The sequence below is a fragment of the Battus philenor genome, unplaced genomic scaffold (assembly GCF_028537555.1).
Source record: "Battus philenor isolate CCGP_79_NKW_IND1 unplaced genomic scaffold, ilBatPhil1.0.hap1 SCAF_2, whole genome shotgun sequence".
NCBI lineage: Eukaryota > Metazoa > Arthropoda > Insecta > Lepidoptera > Papilionidae > Battus > Battus philenor.
In genome coordinates this window covers 6,634,540-6,661,196 of record NW_027181682.1, presented here as the reverse complement: position 1 = coordinate 6,661,196, position 26,657 = coordinate 6,634,540, and the positions used below count along the sequence as shown (strand labels likewise).

The window sequence follows — 26,657 nt, the reverse complement described above, 5'->3', positions numbered from 1 at the left end:
CCCGAGTGCTGTTCGGCCCGCGCGACACCCACTCCGCCACCACGCAGGTATGTATCGTAACGACTAACGACCTTCATTTCTTTCGGACCCGCCACCGCTCGACTATTTCGGTTCGATCCTGTCATTCAGGAAATAGCCGGTAACCGTCGGTCGGGCGGCGGCCGTCGCGGCACGATGACCCGTCCGGTGTTCGCCAAAAGAGAATCCCTAAATACTTTCCGGTCATCGCTTCTGCGGTTTTATCAGTGTTACATATTTATTATTTGCCGGCGGTGAGGTCAGCGGGCGCGCGCGGCGATGTGTGCCTTATCGCGAGCGGCGTAGGGTCGCAGCGGCAGCGCCTCGACGGCGACGCGGGCGCGCCCGACCTCGGGCTCTGTTCTGTCTTTGCTATGCTCTTGCGTCGTTCCTATTTACTGTAGCCGCCTGTATCGTATATACACCTACACCGTCCCTCACATAGAAGGCGCAACACATGCGGACGATAATATCGGTAACGAGAGCGGCGGCACGTTTTTACTCGACTAACGATTTCGACAGTCACAAGAGTGCCAAGATTCTTTTCTGTTGACTTGCGCATACTAAATTATGACTTCACAACAAATTACCATTAGAATCTATCTAATTTCTTCTAAAGTTATTCTTCGTATGAATTCTTTTTGTTTGATTGTAATCACATTCCAGGTTTTTGTATAATTTTTTTTGTCTTTTTGTACGTCCAATCAACCAGCCCATTTGGTTAACACTGAAGATTCTGACTGCATTCTATTTGCTGTTATTCTTTATTATTACATATACAACAGTAAGTGAAAACGTGACTTACTCATATAAACTTGCGAAGTCAAATACTTCTGTACCATTGTTTGTAGCATTAACGAAATTGTTTGCGATGTGCGTGTTTGGAAATGGATGCATAAATTAATTCTCGATTACAAAAATAATGTACCTAATCTTTGCTCGGCAGCTAAAATATAGTTATATGTACTTACATCGAAATACGTCGGCGTAGGTACGACTTACCCGGTGACGAGGGATCCGGTGTTCGTCGTCCGGAGTCGTCTTCACCAGCACGTTCTGTGCGTGCTAATGATGTTGCTCGAATCAATCTCAACCTTATTACAACTACATAGATATCAAAATCGCATGCCGTATTGACAAAACTTACAACGCTTTAGGCACATTATTAAAAGAGCTCTCCTCGGCGCAAAATTGAATAGTACGCCATTCTCGAACGTAATCCGTTTGACAGTAGAGCTAAATCTGCTTGTAGACGGAACGATGTTAACAGTATTACGTTGCTGTGGCCGGGGTCGAGATCCCCGACGCACAAGAGAGTGAAAGTTGGGGGTGGGCGAAAGGCGGGGTGGCGGCGCTCCCTACAGGAGTGGTCGACCCGGGACTTCCAACTAGGATTTGCTAAATCTGCTGCTTTAACGCTGAGGCCGTCGAAAAAGTGAATTACCTTTTTTACAGAAGCCTGCTTTAAAAAACGTTACACGAAAACTTAAATCAATTTGTTGAAATAAACTTAAACAATACAAAGATGATTTAGCTAACATAACAACAATGCCGATCGTATTCTTGCACACGGCGAAGTGCCAGAATTGTTCTATATTATAATAAAATAGAAATAAAACTATCCATTAAATTATCAAACCAATTCTACATGTAGTGCTGCTCTATTAAAAAAATATTATGAATGAACAACAAGCATTACAACCATACATATACATACCAAATTGTAAACCAATTTGTTTGACAGTAAAGTTTTAGACTACAGACGTAAGCTTTCAAATTATAGATCCGTACGGTTACATATTTATGCTGTTGGGTAGCCATAGTAGACTAAATTCGAGCGTCCTTGTTCGGGTTGGATGGAGGTCTCGAAGGCCGCGCCTACAGCCTTTCTGTATCCTTACATATTGTATAGCTAAAACTTTTTCGTTACAAGAACGGTAATCATAGTGACACGTTTTTTTACTTCAGAACTTACAACAGACCAAAGAAACAACCACTAATAATTTGAAATAATACTAATAATAATAACATTACTGTGCATTGGTAATGTTTCCAAATATTTTTATTTACTTTCCTGCGTCAAAACTTTGAAGAGATGATGATACAATCATCGATATTATTTTAATGTTTATCTGATACTCATAGATAACCGTAACTGACTTCATACTTGTTAAAATTTAAAGAAGAATCCACGCGGTTTGAAATCTTTATTAGTTATTTATTTGCATAATCATACAACGGTTTGAGCATAGTAGTGATTTCAGCTTTACAGGTCACTGATAACGATAGCTTACTGAAAAATATTAATGGTCGCGATTATTAAATGGTCGAGCAATTAATTCCCGTCTGAGACAGATATTTGTGAATTATAAAGAACTATTCGCTGACTTGAGTATACGAGTCCATCTAGCTTTATATACGTTTGAAGTTTATGTGTATATACGTCACGCTTACATAAAGCGCAGCTTCCATAACCATAGCGTACAAGCATTTCGATTCAATGTTGCTAAAACGCACAGCCCGAGTGTGGAACCATCTGCTGGCTTCTTTATTTACCAAGAATTAATGCCCAAGTCTTTTAGTGTCAGATTGAAGAGGTTACCTACCGAGTCTGCGTGCTTCATCTTCGACTGTATCGTCGCCTTTTATCAGGCGAGTTGGAGGTCACTATAAGCGTTAAAAAATACATAGAGCTTTAGTGTTACTTTATGAGCCACATAGTAAACCTCCCAATTAATAAAAAAAAGAACTAAAATATTGTAAATAATAGCTGCACAGTACCAAAATCGATGTTCTATAACGTTTGTGTTTTATTTTGAATACAATAAACTCTAATTTTATGACAACCGCTTAAAAAAATCAAAGAAAACCGCTGAACTGAACGAAAACGGTTTCTCCAACATGTGGTTTGTAATACCAACATGTAAAAGATACTAAAATTGTTATGGTTAAATGAGATAAAACTAAACTTGTCGATACTAAACTAGTTTTGTTACAAAATGAAAGTTATTAAAAAAATGGACTGAGTTTATTGTATGGACTTTTTAGTTCAGAGTGCGTTTGGAACCCTCGTAGTCATGTTAAAGAAATAATTTGGAGCAGATTGGTTTGACTGCCTACTGAATTTTTAGAATTCCTGAGGAAGAGTGATCCAAATCGGTAATTAATTAATAATCATCCTATTCTCTCAGTTAATAAGGACCTAATTTTTTATTAAGTATTTTTTGAATTCTGTGTTGTTTATATGCACAAACAGCAGTTTTATTGTAATACCGGTCACTTTACTAGCTTTTTTAAAAAGCTTTTTGAAGTAACCTAGGTCAGTTTGGATTTGAGAGCTTTTGTGACATAAACTGAATAACTTCCTTATTTTGTAAAACGTTTTAAACTTTTATTACATTTACCCTTTTTAAAATAATACGTGTTATAATTATGTTTAATTATTATTGAGCAAATAATAATTAGGTGAATACAAAAATCGCATGTCGTACTTCTTTGAAGCAGTAATTTTTTTTAAATTAAATCGATGGCGTGCTAAGGTAAAACTCGGAGTTGTTGGTTGTTACCACGATAAAATGTTGAAGCTACGAGCTACATTATGTTAACTTAAAATATCTACAAAATCACAAAATAGGCGTCATATTTTTTCAAGTTTTAGAAATAAAATAATTAGTTTTTCATAGTTAGCTTTTAGAATTAATGAATAGAGCAAAGGTTTCTTTAGGTCTAGAAGTAGTAATCATATGCTTCAAAAAAAATTCTTGTACCTTCCATCCCACATATTCAAAACGCTTAAAATAAATAATGTCGATGTGAGTATATAAAATGTTCTAAATGCTAAATCACCAGGACCTGTCGTTTTTGGTACATCGTTATGCAAGTTCCGAAAAGAAACATTGACACATTTGCTTGATTTTATTTTTACGTTAAATTGCACTAGTTTAATGCATCTGATTCTAGTGTTGACATCTAAATAAATCAATGTATGTACATCTAACTGTATCTAACGACGCAATGACACCTAAAGTCAAGACATCTAAAGTAACACCTGCATTAGACGGTTGAATAATTCGCGTGTGTCGCTTTGAGATTGTTGGAGTACACCTCTGCGCCAGGCGGAGCGGCGACGGCAGCTGCATTGCAGCTGGCGTGTGCTTTTTCTCGTTTTGCTGCACCGTCGGACAGAATCCTGCACTACATACATATAACAAGCATACACATGGGCCTTGACGGCGGCCACCTCGGAGATCGGATTTTCGACGTATCCCTTCTCCCTCACTAGTTATAAAACGTTCATTCTTTATTCCGTTTTTAAATTTCCTCCAAAATGCGCTAGACAAATAACGGTTCCAATGCTGAAGCTCACAATAAAACATTTTTATATATATTTTGTAATAACGCTTTCGGAAAAATGTTGGTATAAAACATAAATGACATAATAATTGGAACATTTATAGTACCATTTCTTTGTAAATTATTTTGATTTACAATATAAGATTTACTTGTCTTATGCGGATAAATATTCTATTATCATAATAAAAGTAATCTCTGAAAACAAAAAGACATAATAAAATTAGAAATTATTAAACTATACTATAATTTTTTTTTAAATTTCATAACCGTCAAATCTAAAATACCTTAAAATATAAAGAATGAAATATATCTTAAACTTTTGAACATAAATCTCCACGACAACATCATTAGTAATTGTGATCATATATACTGTTGTGCAGATGTTATGCCATTTTATCAGAGGAACTAGTTACAGGTCTCGACTGCAAATGTCGTTTTGGTGGATACCATCGCATCACCTACTTCAACTGCTCGCATAAATACGCAGGCATTCTTATGTTTACTTTACCTTTACTTTTAAAAGGTACAGTAGCAATTGCTGGGCTAATGAGAGGTACTATCTTATGTCTCAAAGAGGAGGGCGCAAGCGCGATGTGCCAAAGGATATTGAATTTCAAAACCCTGGTTAGCTCCCAAGATCCTAGGGTTACAAATGTTGTCACTTACCACTTACCATGGAGCCACCACATAGTTCGTCACGTGTTTGACAATAATAAACACCACTGACGGTTTACGTCCGATACAATAAATAGCTGTAACAGTTTATTTTGATGTTAGAAATGTCTAATGATGTTTACTTAGAGGAGACGTATATAAAACTGTTAAAATTTTTGTGCCCGTATGAATAATCTTCAATTTCGAACTAATTAAAAGTAATTATTGACGAGACGGTAATGGAAATGCATTCCATTCTTCTAGTGTTCATATTTTCGAAAGATCCTATATATTACGTACCATTTACGGCCTTTCCGGCTTTTACAGCCTTCTTGAAGAATGTCCAAGATGGTTTGGAGTTCATATTCGCTTAGTAGTTTGACATTTGCTGAAACCATTTCGCACCGGTGTCTAAGTGGTTTTAATGATCTAGTTAGGTCCGAGGTTATTTAGACATTCGCGTGAAAAACGTCCTTCAATGCATATCAGTGCGCAAAATCTCAATTCAAGGTCTCTTTCTGATGAACTGCATATCAACGGTTGATAAGATTCAATGGATGACCGTCAGGTGACTCAAGTAACAATCTGCCTAAGTGATGACATTACGCGGTCCAGTTCGCACTCAAGGTTGAGCATGTTGGCTACAAGTTTAACCAAAGACTTCGTATACAATTTAATTAATAATAAATATGCGGGGCGTTAGCAGCGAGAAATGAATGAAAATTCAAGTACCGCCTTGGCGAAACGAAATGTGGAACGGAGGAGAATTGAGAAACAAAGCTCGATAAACAGTTTAAAAGTTAAGAAGTTGGTTTCGTTGAATCCTTGCTGGTTTCGACTGTGTACTCGGACCGTCGAGCTCCTTAAGAGCTTGACAGATAGACAGTGCAAAAGGTTAGCTGATGACCTACAGTAGATAACCGTAATGAGTGTATTTCAAAGTTCCGGCTTGAAGACATCGTTACTATGATAATTGTTAGCGAAATGTACCAACTCATGCCTCAAGGTGACGAGTGCATTTGTAGTTTTACTTTATCACTTCAGATCGTTGAACGTGTTAATCAGCATTACACTTTCTAGTATGAGTTTTTCCACGTTCACCAGAACGATGAGAAGTAGTTTGCGAAAGGCCACGGATTTCGAGAAGACAAAGAAAGAAAACTAGCTTAACCCAAAAGTTTGTTACTCTGGTCAAGTTAACTCTAGGTACTGATGGGTATAGACATTGTCGGTACGACAGGTGTTAATACTTCTTGAGTATCAAGAAGATAGATTCAAAAATGCTATCACTCGCGAACCACAGCTCACCCCATCGTCTGTAATAATAAAGTAATTAGGGTTCCGATCTTCTTTTCCTTTCTGTTTCGCTTGGCAGATATGACCGTAATAAAACACTATACTTCTTAGTAAAATAAAACACTGACAACTTAAAATACAGAATATAATTCACGTTTTTAACTTAAGTTTATAATAAATATGTAGGTTTTACATTTAAAGTACTGGACGCGCGCCATCTATGTGCAATTATTGGTACCGGTATCAATGAAATTGTTTTTGTACAAATTCGAATCTTTAACATGTGTCGTACAGAAAAAAAAGTATTTGTTTATAGATAAATATGCAGAAGTAAACTAACCAGAATGGAACGACAAAAAAGTTACTACGAATTTCACTGGATTTCGTGCTTCATTTAATGCTTCAATTCGGAATGCATCATTAACAAATGCCATCGACAAGGAGAAAATTATGTACAATATTAAAGTAAGATCGCATATCGTAATATATTTATTTTCGTTTAGTAGTTCTTAAATCGAGTTTTTTGTATTTTCTAAAATAATTGTAATTTAATTTCAAATTTTCAAGGTCGCTTGTTTGATTGGTAAATAATGCTCATAAATATTAAGTCCGCTTTTTGACCTTATTTATATATATACCTAACGAGCGCAACGAATTTGTGTTACCCTAAAGTTCAAATGTAGATGAAGCATATCCATAAGAAATATATCCTTATGGTTTAAAACAAATAATGGCATCTTCATTGAAATCTTTTACTGGTTTTATAATACATACCAGAAGATATGTATGGCAAGTTGTTATACACGTCAGAAGTAAGTAAAGAGCCACCGAGGCGCTTCAACTTTTGGCAACGATAACTAAATAACTAGTGCAGTGCGGATCTCATGTATGTTACATTTAGCTAGCCTTACTTCAATTATTAAAAATTTACTTTATAGAAAGAAGAAATGTCATAATGCATCTTTATGATCACCATTTTTTGTCTTAATAATCGTCTTAACCCTTATTTTTGTTCCTCAACCATCCGTGGTATCAATAAGAAAATCTAGGTAATAGTTCCATAGATAATCATATGAACAGCCGATTGCAACGTGGTCTCAAGACGACCTCATGTAATAAACCCACAGCCACTGACTCGTGAATATCATAACGTATCCTTATCAGGGATACGTAAACACGTACGATTAAAATGTCCCTCTACGATTTCACTCGATATAAAGTGTGAAATTTTTAATAATTTAAGCTGTGGTTAACAAAGACTTTATACTATTAATTCAACAATATGTTTTATAAGTTCAATCTGAGGTCAAAGTTATGTTCTAATATTAATGACAGTTTCATATGTTTAAAATTTTTTTCTTGTGAATGATGACCAATTAATAATATATACATACATATATTTATAAATAGGGCTATAATTTATATACCATTAGATTGATGTCAACAATGTAAATTTTTTTTTAAACATTTTTCAACTTATGTCTTTGGAATTAATTTGCAGAAAAACTGTCAAACATGACGTCAACTATAATAACGAAAAAGTTATTGTTTGAAGATCAGGTAGGTATGTTAACATAGTATGTTGGTAGATGGGTAGGACAAGTAGTGTTACATAACAAGGTCGGTTTGTTATATGTAGAGCTAGGTTTCAAAGAATGGAGGTCGGGCGGCCTCCCACTGCTCCCGAGGGCAAGCCAGTGAGGGGGTTGCTGCCATTTTCGTTTAGTGCCGCCGCCATAACCTCTTCGACGATGTGTTGCCAAAAGTAGGCACATAATTCATATCGCAGTCACATTTTTAAGTCTAGCGATTCAATTGCGTAATTAGTGTAGCTGCACCACACGGCTTCAATTACAGTTGTTGCATGTGATGATGTCTATTTGTAACCGTGTTAAATGGCTAGAAATTTGTGTTTATCGAATCTTTTGTCTGGAGAAATTAATTTTAATTCTTTCGATAATTGACACTAAAACACTTGTTTAATTATCAATTATAATGTTAACCATTTTAAAGATGTGTAATTGATTTTAGTTTGGCATACTATAAAAATATTAAAATATTAGGATGCACTGAAGTTGAAAATTAATTTTAAAAAATCGTATAACGAAAAGATGCTGTTACGCTGAATTGCCATCGGCGCAGCCACTCGGTGAAGATAACGTTATCAGCGATAGCCTTGCCGAGGGGATTCTGTGAAGCCACATAGGACCGGTACGCACGAACTATTATTGCCCGCTCGTGTATGCCGCATTTTTCTTCACTGCTTATTCAGACCGTCCGTACTTGCATCGCAAGTCTTTGGCAGATTACCAACATGCGTCGTACACGAGACGGCTGTCGTGTAAATTTTTATTATTACTAAAACACTTCACGAAAAACTTGGTACAAATATCGATTTATAAGAGCGGTGAGGTAACAATTTACGTTAATTTAATTGTTAATGAAAACGTCGCGTTGGTTATCAACGACGTCCAAGTGGCGCGACATTTTCATTTTCAATACAATTATCACCCGGCTCTCAGTTCTCGCGTGCGTCACTGAAACGAAAAGAGGTCGGTCGTGTCCGCGCCAGCCATCGCGCATCCAGCCAACAATGAAGAGCGGCACGCGTTGCCAGTGCTATATCGAACGCATAATGATAATCTGTAGATAGACAGTCGCATGCTGGCTTGTGGGCGGCACGTAATGTATGCATGGTCGCTCTCGGCCGACTCTACGCCCGTGTTGGCGTCGCGGCGGTCGGACGACGGACGGGCGACGCGTTCGCCAGTGACCTCACTGCGCACCACCTAAATATGACCTAAGCGCGGTACCATTGTTTTTTCGCTTCATTCCAGTCGCTGCTTTGTTTTATATGGCGTTGATATTTTCAAAGAACTACCTAACTCATTTATCGCGGCTTAGTCTCGACACAATGTCAAGGACATTATTAGTATGTTATACGTGTATTTATATACATTTATTACTAAATCAATTTTCATAAGTGTAAAACAAAAAAAATATACAATATTAATAATTTATCGCTTAACACCAGATAATTTATACTAATAATCGTGTTGATTATCATACCAATTATTATGTTTTATTTTATACAGTCAATAACCGGCCGGAGAGTTTTTGTTTGGCCATCGTTACCAACGCACTGGGTATAGTATAGCGTCGGCACGGTTCCTATGTGAGATCGCGAGGCCACACACCACCTGACTCAAGAGCAGCTGGCTGCCGGCTGCTTGCGAACAACGAAACTTGTTTCAAGCAAGCAAACGTTACAATATGGCGGACCACCGTCGACTTTTATATGACTTTATTCCCAAGTGTCTAGTACCGTAGCTTCAATCGTCGCCTATTAAGTTGATTTATGTAATCGTAATTTCAATTCGATCGGATATAATGCCATCGACGTCGTTGGCGCCGGCCGCGTGACTATATTGTAGAGCGAACGTCCTTAACAATGTCCGTATTTTTCCGCTCGTGCTGTACAGACGTCGGCTACTAAGTTGTTTACTCGGGTGGCTGCGACTACTATATAGTTAGTGTGAAGATACGTAGGTTGCGAACAACCGCGGCCGACCAGCCCGAGGCGACGCCTTCGTCGCACGACCCTGATAATTTGCCGCGCTTATGTTACTTCAACGGCTTCTTGCGACACTTCGTAGCCGCTTTGCTGGGTTTCTTCAACCGACTCACACATGAAAGTACCCGTAACATATCTTTAGTTGATGCTGTTTTAAGCGTCAGGCTTACAACTGTTGTTGTGTGTTAATTTTACTCCATTCGTATATTTCTCCGTAACGCGTTAAGTAATAAATAATTATACATATATATGAATTTTTTTATAATTTATAATATATAAGTATATTTATTCGTGTAGGCAATTATACTCACTCATGAATTGTCAATTATTTTTAACAATATAGAAAAGTCAGTGTATTCAGTTCGTGAGTAACTACCACAGGTTCAATATGGTGATTTGCTGAGAAGAGTTGACGAGAAACTTAACAGTTAGTTGCTTTTTTTAAATGAATTTTAACAATTTTGGATATATACAATAAAATATCAGCCCTGCAAATGAATCAACTATACAAGATTGATACATTTTGATCAACTACGAACTCTTGAATACCAGACTAAGATTTATTTAATTTACATTTTACTAAGAAAACCAAGGTCTAAGATATCTTGAGGAACTTCATATACTTACACGCAGACTTTAGAGAGAATAATAGTAATTTTAATTCCTCATAAAATAAAGACTCGGGCGGCAATCTAATCGAGAATGAACGATTAACTCTTTGCCGACCAATTCACGTATCTTCTTTTTAGTGTTTCCTTCAAGTAACGTGTGATGTAAATCTTTGTGTAGGATTATGTTATCTACTTACACATAATAGGAGATAAGTTGGGGGAATGTTGACCATCCAAATGTAACAACAGACTGCCAATAGATATTTAGGCATTTTATCAAATAAAATGTAGAAGTTAAAAAGAGCATACAAGTGACGTCCATTTTTAGTTTTTGCACCCTGCCGTTGATTACGGATATTGTCGATAAGGCGCAAACATTGCATAGAATTAACATGGTGCCGCTTAACGCCATATTATGGTACTTAAATTAACTTTTCTTTAAAGTCACACAAGCCTCTTGATAAAGAAAAATTGTATTTTTCCTTTGTCAAGGGGCATTTTATGTATTAATCTTTATAGTATGCAATTTTTATTTTTCCCAAATGGTGTAAAAATTAGCTAATTTGTAAGGAAGTGCTGTTTCTCTACAGATTGGTAAAACGCTCCTGAAACTTAATTTTTAAAACTCTAGCCATTTTTAATGTTAGTGTAAAAAATAATAGACATCCAGTAGTCGAAAATAACTTAGTCGTAAACGATTACAACTTGGGCTAGACTTAGTTAAAGATATAATGGTTACACAAGTGTATTGGGATGAAAATAATGTTATTAACAAAAGTTAAAATACTTCACATTTCCCGAAAGTCGTAAAACAATATTTTTATGACTTCAGTCAATTGTCCTATTGTACGTTAGGCATGCGGGCCTTCTTAATCGCCACGCCAAGCATTAGCGTGAAGACAATGCAAAAGCAACAACTGGGCGGCACCTGTCAACATTCCAAGACAAGAACGGAGCTAACTATCTAGATATAAACGTCTATATGTTACAACTGCATTGTTGTTGTACATCAACAATTATGTCATCATCCTAAACGAAAAGTCTATCGATCACCCTCTCCAACCAATCCTGCAAGAGCATTATGATTTAAAGTCATTAATTATACTTCATTGTGAACATTGTACCGAGAGGAAATTGGCCATTGTGATACCACAAGTAGAGCAAAAACTCAAAAATGTTACAGACCTTAATGTTTATATAAAATGAATGAGTAGTCGATGTTTACAATAAACTACTGAGAAATGAGATCATCCTTAGAGAAGTTTCAAGCTTAGTGTAGTGATGAAAAATTAAAAAAATACTTTTAATTTGCCTCCCGAAGAGCTTTCTCATCAACCTGTGTGTTTCAAAAATTGGTCTTATTATTACGCCTAAAACGATAAATTATATTAATCTTAATGTTTTAAATTTGAAATTATGGTTACCGATGTTTTCGAATCCTATTGACTATGTTTTATAATATTTTATAATAAACTCAAATGTACAAACGTATGTACCATATAACGTAAAAATCTTAACTCGGCACAAGTTTGCGTATTTGTGAAGGAATTAAAGAGTTCAGATGTTTGTGAAAGGTTACGGCGGACACCTTTTTGAGTCAACTAGAGCTTCACAGGATGCAGCACGGGCCAATCTGTCCCACTAAAATGCATCTTTGATTCGACTGTGTTACGTATCATATGCAAATGAAATAAAGTGTTTATATACGTTGTTAACAGTCAACGTAATTAGTAATTTTAGAAACAATTGACGACATTACTCGTGTTGGTCACGTACAAGATTTGCCAATGCTGCAGCACATCACTCGCATGTTGAATGAAGAATTGATTCATAACGTGAAACGGAGCAATCGCGTTTTCATGCATGAGACGGGCGTCGGTCAGGCAGGCGTCCGTGACACCTAATCGAGCACAGCACCTCTGCTATCTGGTGCTTTGATAAGGCACATTATCAGTGGGCGGGATGGCTGGCATGAGCTGCGGTTGTTGTTGGGTAGTGCATAACGGAGCGGGCCGGGGCCGCGGCACATGTTGCGGAACGTGGTGGCGCGCGGGGGCCGGGGGGCTGCCAGCACACATCGCCGCCGACGGCCCCGCGCACGCACACACGCGCGCCGCCGACACGACGCCCGCGCCCGAGGAGCGTCACCGCTTTATCGCAGCCATCTTTAAACGAGCACGGCTCACGCCACTCGGTACGAATTCCATGCGAGAACCCGGCCGCCACGACGGCCCTCGTCGGCTGCACTCCTTTCATTGTTTAAAGCGCCAACAGTCGTTTTACGGCTGCCTCCTTCGAGGTTATGAATGATAATTACTCGTCCGACCGGTGACACCCCTCACATCACGTCGGTATAGACACCATGCAGACGCGAAGCGCCGCATACGTTGTTGATGTTTTCAGCTACGAAAACTACAACTTGCCTATGATATCTTATGATTCTGTGTAAACTGATTCTGATAATCTATTGAATAACTCATGACCCATACAGTTATCATAAACAAAACATCTCCATCGCCTCAAGAGATTTAACTTAAACACTTAACGCTTGTTTTTTCGGAAACTTGGTAGCTGACTTTATTTGAAATCTCCGGGAGCGTTTTCTTGTGGCTACCATTCGTAGAATATTGATCCCGGGAGGGATGCGTGTGGGTCGGCATCCCGTCGCCTACTTCTCGGCAGCGGCGTCTGTAGCGTCGCTTCCCTAAATTCCAAGCCAGAGGCTGTCGGGCGGGTGATAAAGGAAAACTGCCTACGTACTCGGCCCCTAGCGGGTGCCCGCTCGGAGTGAGGCGTGTTGTCGCGTGTCTATATATAGCGCGTGTTGGTCGGAGCGCTGCGACCGCGCCCGCCGCCGCACTCCGACGACGCCGACCGACGAAAGGTCAATTGGCGCGCAAATTATTTACGTCGCAAAATCCGCAACGTCGCTGCACCATCACGATACTATCCAGCCGAATATTATTATCTGGCATACCGGCTTCCAAAATCACATTTCTGCCGACAGGTAACTTAGTCAACAAACATTTACGATTCTGCGGAGTTATTTTTAAAAGCAGAACTTGCTCTCGTCAGACTTTCATTAGCATTGGCTACATAGGAGTATTCGTTACGAGATATAGATAGTCTTGGTGTCCCTATTATAACATGTCTTTACAAATTGAAATCATTCGAAATAACACGATGGTATAACTTGAATATACATGGATATCGGCCACAAACTTGTTTAGTTGCAAGAGGTGGTCATGTTGTGCGGAGGCCGTGGCGAGGTGAGCGCTGCCACTCTCAGTTGGCGTACTTGCGTTAGTCACGCTCGAAATGCCCGCGTTGGCTGCCACCTAAAAGAACAGCTTTGAATGATGCTTTAGATGTTTGCTATGTAACAACCAGTATGGTTTATATTAAAGAAGACAAACAACTCTCCTATTGGCAGAAAACTGTTTTGCTAGCAACACTACAAAGTTGCATACCTGTGCAGTTTGCATTGTCTGTTCAAATAACAAGCATAGATACTTTTTACTACATCTGGTCGGGAATAGTTCCTCGTCGAATTGCAGTCGTAAGTGATTTCAATTCAATGTCTCTTCTTCGCAACTATATATATGTATATTTAATTAAAAATTATGCAAATATAATTGTGAACAAGAGTTCAATTAAAATTGAAAAAAAAAATTCTTGCCATTATGATTCTTTTAAATTAGAACTTCCCGTGTGTGTGTTTAACAAATGCAATGTTTAACCTAGTGCGATCCATGGATTATTAAACCACTAGATCGCGTTTTACAAGTGTGAGGCAGACGAAATACCGGTAAGCGGTCGACTCGCTGACGAAAGCAAAAGTAATCGCGTCCTATCCAAATGACTTGATATGTCCGATGTTCAAGCCGATGGGAAGTCGGTCTTGAAGAGACGAGAGTGAAAGGGAACAAAATTGGATTTTAAGGTAAATAAGTTTTTGTCAGAACAGCTTTACGTTATTTTTTATTATATTTATTATTATAAATAAATCGCAACAGAAAATTTATGTCGTATTGCTTCATGTCGATTTCGGTTAAAATGCATTTACTAAATTGATATGTCTAGATTCGTAGTATTTAAAATAACATAAGTGCAAAAGAAATGAATTGAACTGAATGCAATTATTTTAACGAAAAGGTAACAAGACGAACGGAAACCTGCAAACATATGTAAATAATAATGATAATAGTTATATATATAATAATTTTTAATAATATAATAATAATGATTTTCCTAAATAAGAACTTAGATCCAAAAAAACTATAAATACAAAACATGCAATTAGAAAATCATCATTGATAAGTGAGGCAATTTTTAAACCTAACTCTTTAAAAATTTCAAATTCTTGTGATTTTGAACGCTTTCTTATTATGAATGTGTAAATTTATAGCTTTCATAAGTATTAAGCTGATGGTGTAATGTTTAAGGTTTAAAATACATAAAAAGACTCCATGTTAGATGACCTTCGACTCCGATGTCACAAAGTCAGACAGTACAAGCTTCGTGGTGCAGTAGTCACGCTGCATTGAGTTGTCCTCGAACAGAGAAGAACAAGGCAAAACAAAGTCTTTCCTGTTATTTAAAACGTGGCAGCGGACGGCGTTCGGCAAGTTGTTTAGCGCAACTATTTTTACATCGACGTGACAAACAAACGCGTCGCTCGTCTCGGATGCATTCGAGCCGTTGTTGTGCAGCACGATGTGCATACGCAGGTAGCGAGCCGTGGTACAGTCGGCGTCCCTCATCCCCGGGCTGCTCTATAAATACACAGCAGGTGCGGGGCGCGCGGGGACGGGTATCCGCCTCTGCAGCGCTTCAAACCGTACGGCCAACGGACCTTAGCGACGCCATATCGATTGCGAGGGTTCCCCCTGCGGCGTGCCGCCTCCATTGTGCTCTGGGATGCCTTCTCCGTTTCCTGGCTAGCTTGTCAGCCGCCCCGTGCTCCGCTCTTACCCCGTGCCCGTCAGGATGTCCGACAGCTGCCTCTAACTGCTGCGCGCATCGCTTTCCAATTCACTGTCCCACTTCAATGTTTTAAGTTGTGTCACTCAATCTAAAATAAACAGTACGCATTAAACTTTTTACCATAATATTACTCGCTTAAACCTGTATATCACTGTCAATTAGTTTATTATAACATCTTATATAAAAATGATGCCTTTAAATGATATATTTTTATTTTACGTATATATGACTTTCGACAATTGCACTTGTGTAAAGTATACAGTTGTAGTTATGAAACTATGCAGATGCGTTTTAAGATTTGAAACGTACAACGACAAAGTAATAATGTAGTGAAGATTTAAAAACCTAAAACTACTTTTTTTCTATTGTTATATTTATGTGTGAGAGGATAAGAGAGGCCGCTGTTGGCGTGCGTCAGCGGCGCGGTATATAACATTACTTGCAGCTAGGGCTGCGTACATGTGGGTCAACGTTACTCTATATCTTCGTTAAAATAGTGAAAGAATGGTGAAAATTTTATATATCCCAAATATAACTATGAATACATATCACTAAACTTTACATTTGTATTAAAAAAAATCATGAGTTGGATAAGAATGATTTTGCGAACGAAAACCTCGCTGAATGTAATTAATAAATACGAAAATCTACTTATAATAGATCGAACTTTAGATTCAATTTGCGTAGGCAAGAGGTAAGCCACTTAATTGTGTAAATGCAACAAAAGTTATAAAGATAATTTAATTAACGAATGTGCATTAAGCTTTATGCTAAGCAAACTAATTTTAATATATATATATATATATTTATTTTAACAGCTATAAATTTTTAGAAACATTCACTTATAGCAAGTTTCAATAGCACCTATTTGTAAAGTTTTTAACAAATTTTACAATATGTTATGGGTCCGTTAAAAGCACGATACAACAAGAGGTTATAAAGTAATCTCTATGTAAAGTGAATTCGCATCCATTATTAAAATTGATAATAAATCGACCAGTAGAGAGCGTTAAGTGAACGATTTGCACTTTAAAACATCTTCAAAAACCTTTTGCTAAGAACGTCTATTGGTAAGGTGTTCTTCGACGTCTTGTCGATGTTAGTTGACTCTATCGTTTTCGGCCACAACAGCGATATTTTCGGTCGACCGAGCAATACGAGGCCGGCTACTTCTTGTGACATCTTTAGTCAAACGCTTCATTGTTCTCGCACTTGGAACATGACGATGGAAACGGCGACGAAATTCACGCTTTATTGTGACTATAAACCTTAAATTGGTTAAATAAGTTGTTTACAATAGTACCATAATCTTCGTGTTCATTTAGCTACTTTGTCAATTGTCATATTTTACAACGTAGCTGTTAAAGCTAAATGACTTCATTTGCAAAAATTAAGTCACGTGCCATTAGAACTTTGCAACAAGATATATATTAAAAATTCTACTTAAGGTATATTTTATTTATCTATATAGGAAGAGCTTGAACAGAGTATAGGCGTGATTTCGTTAAGCGGCAATATTATCGTACTAGACTAAGCGACATAAAAAGAAATAATTTCTTCAACATAGTAAGCCGGTAATTAGCAAAGCTTATTGATCAGTGCGTGAATATTGGTATCTCACATTTAGAGTCTATATATTACGTTCATCATGTCATAAGCTCCAGAATAAACAAAACTATTATGAATTGGTTTCATATCAGAAGCGCTCACATCTCTCAAAATACACACCTCTTCGTAGGCACAGGCCAGTTAACTAAAAGGGTCCGTCATATGCATTACTTTCTCACTTTAGTAACCGAAAAAAATTGTTTAGGTTGAGAATGTGATAAAATTAACAACAATAGTTCTGTGACCAAATTCAATCTTTAGACAGACCTGACCGCTTTAGGATATCCGACTATACCAGTTTCGTATAAAATACACACATTTCCAATTGTCCTGCTGTATTTGAATAAAGCAGATCATGAATAAAGAAGACTTAGTTAAAAATTTTTTTAAATTTATCCCTGTTTTTCTCATTGCTATATAATTATCATATGAAAGGTTCTTAACAACCAGTTCGTCTCAAAGAGATCTTCCGTCTCACCTATTTCAACAACCGCACAGAAGAGCATGCCTGTGTCCACTGGTTCGTAAGACAATCGTTTCTTTTATTGCAAAATTCCTAGTTTGTGAACATAGAGACACAATATTAAATAAATTAAAACACTTTAAGTAGTTTAAGCTTGAAAAGTGCCGTTTTGTTTCGATATAGAAATGTGAGTAAAACGTAGTAGTTATATAATATTTTAACAGTTTTAGATGTACTTATTAAAAGCTAACTTTTAAGTTTAATATACGTGGTTATGTTTTTGCGATCTTATGCTATCATAGGAGTAAATGAAAGATTTGTACTTCATAGCTTTGTTAATCGTACAACAATCTATTCCGAATGGAAATGGTACACTGGACATTTACGCCTTGGAAGCTAGTTGCTTTGATCATAACTCCACATAAACCTTAGTTATTATAGTTAACTATTACCCGTATATTTTATATTCAATCGCTGGAAAATTCGGTTTATGTTAATTTTGTCTTATTATACCCTATGTTATCAATCCAACCCAACGTTAAATGTTTTTAAATTATATTTTATATGCATTTAGCAAAATCCTCTTTAATATACTATCACAAAAGACTTCAACGAAACCCAAAAAAAAAAGTTTTTTTTGTAATATTATTATTGCAATGATATATGAAACCTATATTTTCTAAACCTATATTCCTTACGGAACGTACAGTCTACAGTAACGTAAATAAATATTTTGATAATAATGTTGTTAAAACATACAAAAAATGTTGTTAGTAGAGTGCTAGGGCTAGTCGAGTGCGGTTATGCAACAAAATTATATTCGAGCAGCACCGAGGAGTGCTCTCATTTGGTCGCAGCCGAGTGGAGGTCGCCTGCCGCGTCGGCTCCCCTAACCGCGTCGACGAGGATGAAAAACATAGGAGCACATGACATCGGACCCTCCGCTCCCGTCCCGCGCCCACGCGCCGCGGCCGCCCGCCAGCCGGTGCCGGCGGCCGCCTCTCCTCATTCAGCCGCCGACGCTCTCGCGCACCACACGCTGCAACGCCGCCGTTCGCGACCGCCCCGCGCTACCCGCGCCCCCCGCGCCCCACGCGCCGCCGACTCTCGTCTCGGAACGTTTAACCGACACCGAGCATTGTTTGTTGCAGCGGAGTAATGCTACAACAGATGTCCTCGTCGCCGAGCGCGCACGTCGGCGAGGTCGCAACTGTCTTGCGCCCCCTCGAAGGCCGCCTGTGCGGAGACGCTTCCTCTGAGGGCTCCTCCGACGCCACGGAAGACTTAGAGCTGCCGCAGTGCAAGATAAGGAGGAACTACAGCTGCACCAAGTGCACCTTTTATACACAAAACCCACGAGCTTATCTTATCCACACGCGTGACGTACATTTTGTGAAGCTTAAGATTTATGATTGTGCCTATTGTGTTTACGCTTCACGACATCACCAGAAACTCGTGAGGCACATCAAAATGGTCCACGGAGAGAATACTGCCGACAAACAGACGGACATCGAGCAACCTTCCTCGACCGCGGGTATGGTAGAGTCTGCGGAGAAAGAGGAAGACTTGATTGAGGAAGTTGAGGAATGTGATGATGCGCTAATGGACGACGACTGCGGTGACGAACTCGTCGAACGCTTAGATGCAGATGGAGATGTCGCGATGGCTAGCAACACAACCCCTAGTACAAAAACTAAGGGTAATTTTTTCTCATGCGATAAATGCAATTATGTGACGCATATAAGAGCTAGGTACACGAAGCACGTCAAATACCATTCAATGCCAATGATAAAGTGTACCATGTGTGACTTCAGAACGCCATACAAATGGAATTTGGATCGACATATGAAAAATCACGGTGGAGCGGGAAGCTTCAGCTGTTCGATATGTAACTTTACGGCCGATATAAGGCAAAGTTTGACTGTGCACGAAATGAATCATCACACACCGCCCGTGGGGCAGTCGAGCTCGAGTCGGCGTCGCAACCGAGTGGGTGCCAGCGACCTGAGTCTCGCGGAGGAAATGGTGAACGGGAGCGCGCTCGTCCCCAAGGAGGAGGAAGGGAGCGGCGACTCGCGATCCTCGCACTCGGCCTCGGTGAGTGTCGCCGCATGGCAGAGCCGCACCCGGTGACGTCACGGCACCGCAGTTGCTATCACTGACGGCTTCGTTCTTTGAATGCCCTGCGCTTTATAGTCCCTTTTTTATCATACATTCATTTTAATCCGCGTATAAAGACTCAGAATCGTCTAAATTGAACGCGCTTTTCTTCTGTTTGCAACTACAGATACGAACTTCAACACAACAAGTTAAAAAACTTTAAATACAGTTTATGTATTTAACATTTAAAAATATATTTTGAACTGCAATATAGAATATGAATCTTTCCATTGGTCATACAAAACATTTTTTTAATCAATAAATTAACGTGGCTTCGAACCTTTATTTACACGTTAGCAGTCAAAACATTTGTCCAATGCGCTATCAACGAAAATTACTTCGATGTTGATGTTCTCTGCACGTTTTCATAAGAGAAAATACAAAATTTTATAAAAGTTCTCTAAAATATAACAAATTAAACACAAACAGATATTTATGTATTGTAGAGTTGAACTTTTTTGGCCCGGTAAATAGATATCACAAACAAATTAAATCTCTTAGGAATGTCACCGCATCGCACGTATTTTGTTATAAATTTAAATAAATATTATACTTTTAATATTATACTATGCACAGTTTGTTTACACGTATACAATTTGTTTATATACATAAGTGTAAGTTTGCGTATATATACCCGTCACAAAAGTTTCGCCGCACGTTTTTAAAAGTATATACTAAATATAATTATATTTACCTATTGTGATTTGACAAATGTTTTACTAAGCTATGGTAAGCAATTTTTTCAGAAGAAATTCTTACTACTGGCCGCTATAAATCGTAGGGAAAAACATAGTGAGCGCCCTCTACTTTTTAAACGATTACTAAGACTTTGTACTGTGTAATAAAAATAATGCAAATATTATTTACAATTAGCTAGGATTCGATTACCCGCAACTGTTTTCTACAAGATAATTTAATGCTTTTAAGACTTTTAAAGACTGCAATTACTTCGCTATTATTTAATTTATTATTTTATACGTATAATAATGGACATATTCTCGGTCACTTTGTGGGTTTAATTATATTGGTGATAATTTTGTTATTTTTATACTTATCTTAAACATTATCTCAGGAAGACGTATAAACATGTTTATTATTGCGTAAAACAAATAATTTACCAAAAATTACAAGAGTACTTTAAAATGATGATGATGTTGCGCTGCCCGCATTCAGCGATTTCCCGCAACCTTTATTATATATCCACCTAGTGGAGGGAATAATCCCGCCGCATCTACCGGCTATTGTATATATATATATATATATATATATATATATATATATAAGAACATATATATATATTTATATATATAAAAGAAGAAAGAGAGAGAGAGAGAAGAAAATATGTGAAAGTATCTTGTTACAATATAACATTTCTTTTTACAGGAAATGGGTTTGCAATTCGCAGAAAGAGAATTAGCAAGTAGTAACAGTGATTCAAACGACGCTACTACTTCCGAAACATCTAACAAGAATGACGTAAACATTACGCGAGACAGCCAAAATGAGGATTTAAGCAATGGTGTGGAAGACTCTAAGTCACACAAACAAAACCGTAAGATTTCTAGACCAATTCCTCAGCTCATACCGTTAAATTCATCCACGCCGAATCAAAACAAAACTTCGACAGGAGAACCACCAATGAAGAAATTCAAAGAATCCAATTCGAGCGACTCTCTAGATTCTATCAATTCAAATAGAGTGGAAAGTTTACCGCCCGATGTTACATTTACATCAGTTATTAATAATGCTACTAATAACCCGAAAGAAACACCCGCGCGTAAAAAGAACGAATCATTTTTTGATAAATTAAAGGAAAGGTTGCTTACCGAGACCGGAGAAGAAGGCTCGCTTAGATGTAAAAACTGCGGATTTGAAAGCAAATGCTTATCGGAACATTCAGTTCATGAAAAAACTTGCTCCCAACATTCTAATCGAATCTCTAACAATACGTCTATGTCAAGTTTAAGTTCAACAAGATGTCAAAACTGCAGACATAGATGCAAATCAAGTGCAGATCTTTATGTGCACATGAAAACTTGTAAAAAGAATGTCGTTAACGAAACTAAAGATATTGCAATCGAAACACAGGACAAAACTGAAGCTACTGATGAGCAAACAGACAAAGAAGTCGAGCCTCACCCAATGGAAAATGTTGTTTTCGTTTGGAATAATATTAACAGAGAAACAAATAAATTTGATACACCTCTTGATATAAGCATAAATGACGATTCAACCCTGCCAGAACCTCCACAGAGTTTTGACTCTGAAATTGTAGACGAAAATGAAAGCATGAATTTATCACCAAGTCAGGCTGTTGGAAAGAAAGTGTTCAAATGTCCACATTGTTTGTTTTGGGCATCAACTGCATCCAGATTCCACGTACATATAGTAGGACATTTGAACAAAAAACCATTCGAATGTTCCTTATGTAAATATAAATCTAACTGGAGATGGGACATAACTAAGCACATTAAATTGAAGTCTGCAAGGGATCCTGATCATGCCGATGCAAAAGTACTAATGACTGATGAAACTGGCAGAAGGAACTACAGTAAATACAATAAATTCTTAGCAATGCCCATATTAAATGAAGGCGGGGATAATGAATTTCATTACATTGACCAAAATACCGCCGTTGATGGCTCTTTAGAAATTGATGAATCTTATAACGAAGTTAACGATAACACGAACACGTCAACCGACATGCAACCTCTCAACTTGCAAACTCAACACAGCGACTACAAATACAGTCTCGATAACAGAAATCAAGACATGAAAAGATTAGGGCTTTTAAAGACGTTGTGGAAATGTAAAAAATGCAATTACAGGTATGTTTTAACTCTTTTTATATTTGTATGTTTTGTTTTTTATGCTATAATAAAATTAACACAATACGTTTCCAGACACTCTTCTAAAGAAGCTTTGTTAGAACATGTTCGTGAACATTCGAAGCCACCGTACAGTCTGGATGAACAAAAATCTCAAAATCCCGCTATCAGTAAGAAGTCCGAAAGTACTCCAGATCCAGCCGACTTAGCATACCGTTGTGGACATTGTAATCAGTTATCAAATTGGAAACACGTTATACAGGTTGGTTTACTATTTTTTGAAAAGTTTTTTTTCCGTAAAATCATAGACTACATACATTTGGCAACCATAGCAAGGATTACTTACAATTTAATTGTTTTCAGTAACAAGATGATGTTCTTACAGAATTAGTTATTCTGAGTAGTAACCATTTTCGCACAGTTAGTTACCTATATTCTTTTGTGAACGACCACCTCATTAGTCTATTGAAGTATTTTAGCCTAATCTTCGAGTACATATTTCATAGCTTTTAACGTCTGTTCGAAAGTTAATATTTGATGAAGGAATTCGATTGCAATTGACATTAATATTTATTACGTTTATGAAGTGTTTAATATTTTAGTTTTCCCTACTTTGTTGACAGTCACGGGATGATATATCTTATAGGCTGTTATTTATAATTTTATTTAAATCTTGCTACTTTTATTAATATTCACTTTTTTTTTCAGAGACATTGCAGGCTAAAACATGATGGAGTTATAAAAGTCGTAACTACAGTGAAGCCAAAATTAGAGGGATCTAATTTATCATCCGACTTGGTAACCGACTCTTGCACAAAGTGCCCTTTCAAAAGTAACGACAGAACCATGCTTATTATTCACATGCAACAACATCAGCCCTCACCACAATCAATATTTAAATGCTACTTTTGTCCATTTTATGTGAAAGACGAACAAGAATTAGTGCAGCATCTCGTTTTACATGGCATCACAGAGCCTGAAGACTATATAGCAAAAGCAATGGGTTGTAAATCACCACTGCCTGATCAAGGACCGCAATCTTCCTCTACTAAACGACACAAATGCACAGAGTGTCCTTATGAAACGAATAGTAAATCTCAGTACATGTATCATGAGCAATTCCATCGGCTGCCCGCGAGTACTCCATATAAATGCCCAAAATGTAACTACAGTGTATCTAAAAGACATCTGCTTCATCAACATATGAGAGTCCACGGTATTATATCAAAAAAGGGTGAAATGGACTCGGATGTAGAAGCGTCAGCATCAACAATTACTTCCAAGACTGAAAACAAACCTGACTACAACCTTGAAGAAATTCCTTTTGTGTGGGTTTCAGCGAAGAATGAATTTCATAAAATGTATAAATGTCGTTATTGTTCATATGTCAACACACAGAAATGTAAAATACAAAACCATGAAAAAATACATTGCATTATACTTGGCAACAACGAAATATTTGTGTACAAATGTTTAGATTGCAAATTTACAATTGATAACGCTAGAAAATTGTCTGAACATTCCAAGACACACGGCGAAATATATGGTAGAATATACTGTCCGGTTGAAGCTGACATTTCAGACGAAGAACAAATAGCAAAATTAAGAAAAGTAATAGAGTTGGAGAAAAATAATGCATCTGACGACCTCTCAAAAGAAGATTACATGGGAGGTGAAATCAAAGTTATAAAAACTTTATACTTTTGTCAACAATGTCCTGCCCGTTACTTCTCTGAAAGCGAATTAAAAGTACACGACAAATTTCATGATCTTACTTTTACGTATAAATGTAACACTTGTGAATTTTCTGCACTCCACGAAGATGAATTAACTGCACACACCTCAGTCCACTCTGATGAATATCATACCAAAACTAAAATGCTTAAATTTATTCATAATACGCATCCAGCCCACACGGAACCTCGACTAGAGCTTATTCACTGCACTACAAGTTCTGATATGAGATGGGTTGTCGCCAATCCTGCCAAGAATTATGAAGTAATTGATGTCGCACTCAAAAAATCCTATGACGGAAAACATATCCCGAAACAATATCAATGTAAAGAATGCCCTGCAAAGTTCTTTAAGAATTCCGCTTTGAACTACCACATGGGATTACATGGTGGCGATGGCGAACACAAATGTAAAAAATGTAGTTACTCAGTCAAAAATATTGGAAATTTAGCCAAACATGAGTTATTACATGACAATGAAGGTAAATCAACTTGTGACTACGAATCGGGAGAGGATATGGATTATAAAAATATTCCATTGTCGGGCACTGATCTGTTTCAAAGAAAAACTGAGGCCCAGAAAAGAGTCCTAAATGATAAAGATAAGTTAGTTAAACCCAACGACCATTTTCCGCCTGTTCTTCAAGCTGATCCTCAGTTTGGATATTTGATGCATGGGAACCCGGAGTTTGTTTATCCAACGTATTTAAAAAATGGGCGCCAAAAAGAAAAGCGGTATAAATGTCACAAATGTCCTTCGGCCTTTGAAAAACGAGAGCAATATAAAATTCATTTATCGTTACACGGTTCTAAACAAAGGTACAAATGTGAACTGTGCGACTATTCTGTAAAGTATTACGCCAATTATGTTCAACATATGAGAAAGCATCAAAAAAATGACGAAGCTCTAGCTGAACGAAGAAAAGGCAGCAATGAATGTCAAGAATCAGAGCCCATTGGTAATAAACAAGTAGAAAGCACAGACAACATTAAGTTAGCAATCAAAACTATGCCTAAAGGTCTACCGAAAAGCGACTTCCAACAGTTTTCAATAAGTGATCAACAAACACTTCGATTGTTACAACGGCGATGTTCTCTTAATAATTCTTTGAACGATGTAAACCAAACAGATTCTGCTCCTATAAAAGATCGAAAATTGCATTCGTGTTTCCTGTGTCCATATACAAATCAACGGCAAGATGCTCTGGGTAATCATTACAGAAGGCATGATAAAAATGACGTCTTCAGTAATGGCAATCACAAATGTTCATTTTGTGACTTGGCCGTCGTGCAATCGCATTTCCTAAGAGAGCACTTAAAAACCCATTTTAATTATCAGAAGACTCTTACACCGGAGTGCTACGTTGCTAACGAAGATGTTAGATTTACGATTACGAAATTAGATAAAGAAGACATTATCACTGATCTCAAATTAGATATACAGAGCAAAATAGATCTATGTAATGAAGAAAAAATATTTGTAAAAATAAAAACAGGAGAATTATTAGTCGAATGAGAGTAGTTAATATTGCTTATAATAATTGCAGCATTTAGATTACAAATTAGAATAAAAATAAGTCAAATTAAGTGTGGGACAAAAAAGATCCTTATTTTGAGCCAAAAATTCATATTGATATTCACCAAAGTGTAGCTTGCCATATTAGAATAATAAAAATTCTGGATATAATATTTTACCAGTGTTTTGCCGGTCCCAATGGCATTAAAATACAGAAAGTGATATACCTATAAATATTACCAATGTGCCTGCATCTTTGTTCATTGTTTATACAATCCTAATTAATACAATTGACTATAATGTATTGCAGTGTTATTGTACAACCATTTGTAAGAATTAAAACATCAAATTTGATGACTTATTGTAACCATACATTTTGTAAAATTTTAGACTTAAAATGTTTTAAGCTTTGTATTGTGTAAAGAATTAGGTAATAAAGACAACATTTAACTTGTAATTTGTTTTAAAGAGCCATGCAAAATTTTCATGTTACAATTTAAAAAATATTGTATAGCCTGTTCCATTGTTCCCCTGTAATTTAGCTATATTTCTATACTTATTAATAAATTATATGTCATATAATATGTAGACAAAATTTTTGTTCCATGTTAGTCACTGCAAATGAAGGTTATTTAAAAGAAAAACAGTTTTATATCTTGACTATGTAACTAAATTGATATATTCCTGAACTGATAGCTGTCCAATTATATTTTAACATTAATTATATATTTAAGATATTGTTTAAGAAATTGGTAAATGTGCCAGTTTATAAAATATGTAAGTTTTATTTTGGCCCTAAAGGGCTCATTCCTGTTGTTTTCAATAAGTGAAATAATAGATAAATACAACATGACCTA

The 26,657-nt window shown here is 37.1% G+C and overlaps 1 protein-coding gene across 2 annotated transcripts; it reads left to right on the top strand.

Moving 5' to 3' along the window:
* On the top strand, positions 1-26,611 carry LOC137922196 (zinc finger protein 91-like). 2 transcript variants are annotated; one of them, XM_068765114.1, is made up of 5 exons: positions 1-47; positions 18,715-19,660; positions 21,107-22,551; positions 22,627-22,813; positions 23,260-26,611. In XM_068765114.1, the coding sequence occupies exons 2-5, from the start codon at positions 18,722-18,724 to the stop codon at positions 25,798-25,800; spliced, it is 5,112 nt and encodes a 1,703-aa protein (XP_068621215.1). In that variant the 5' UTR covers positions 1-47; positions 18,715-18,721; the 3' UTR covers positions 25,801-26,611. The 2 variants fall into 2 exon arrangements, with proteins under 2 accessions (XP_068621215.1, XP_068621216.1); XM_068765115.1 differs by lacking the exon at positions 1-47 and adding an exon at positions 9,456-9,467.
* The last annotated feature ends 46 nt before the right edge of the window (positions 26,612-26,657 follow it).

Coding starts and splice junctions, on each gene's coding strand:
- LOC137922196 (XM_068765114.1), top strand. CDS start 18,722: ATGCTACAACAGATGTCCTCGTCGCCGAGCGCGCACGTCGGCGAGGTC. Junction 19,661..21,106: donor GATCCTCGCACTCGGCCTCG/GTGAGTGTCGCC, acceptor TTCTTTTTACAG/GAAATGGGTTTGCAATTCGC. Junction 22,814..23,259: donor ATTGGAAACACGTTATACAG/GTTGGTTTACTA, acceptor TTTTTTTTTCAG/AGACATTGCAGGCTAAAACA.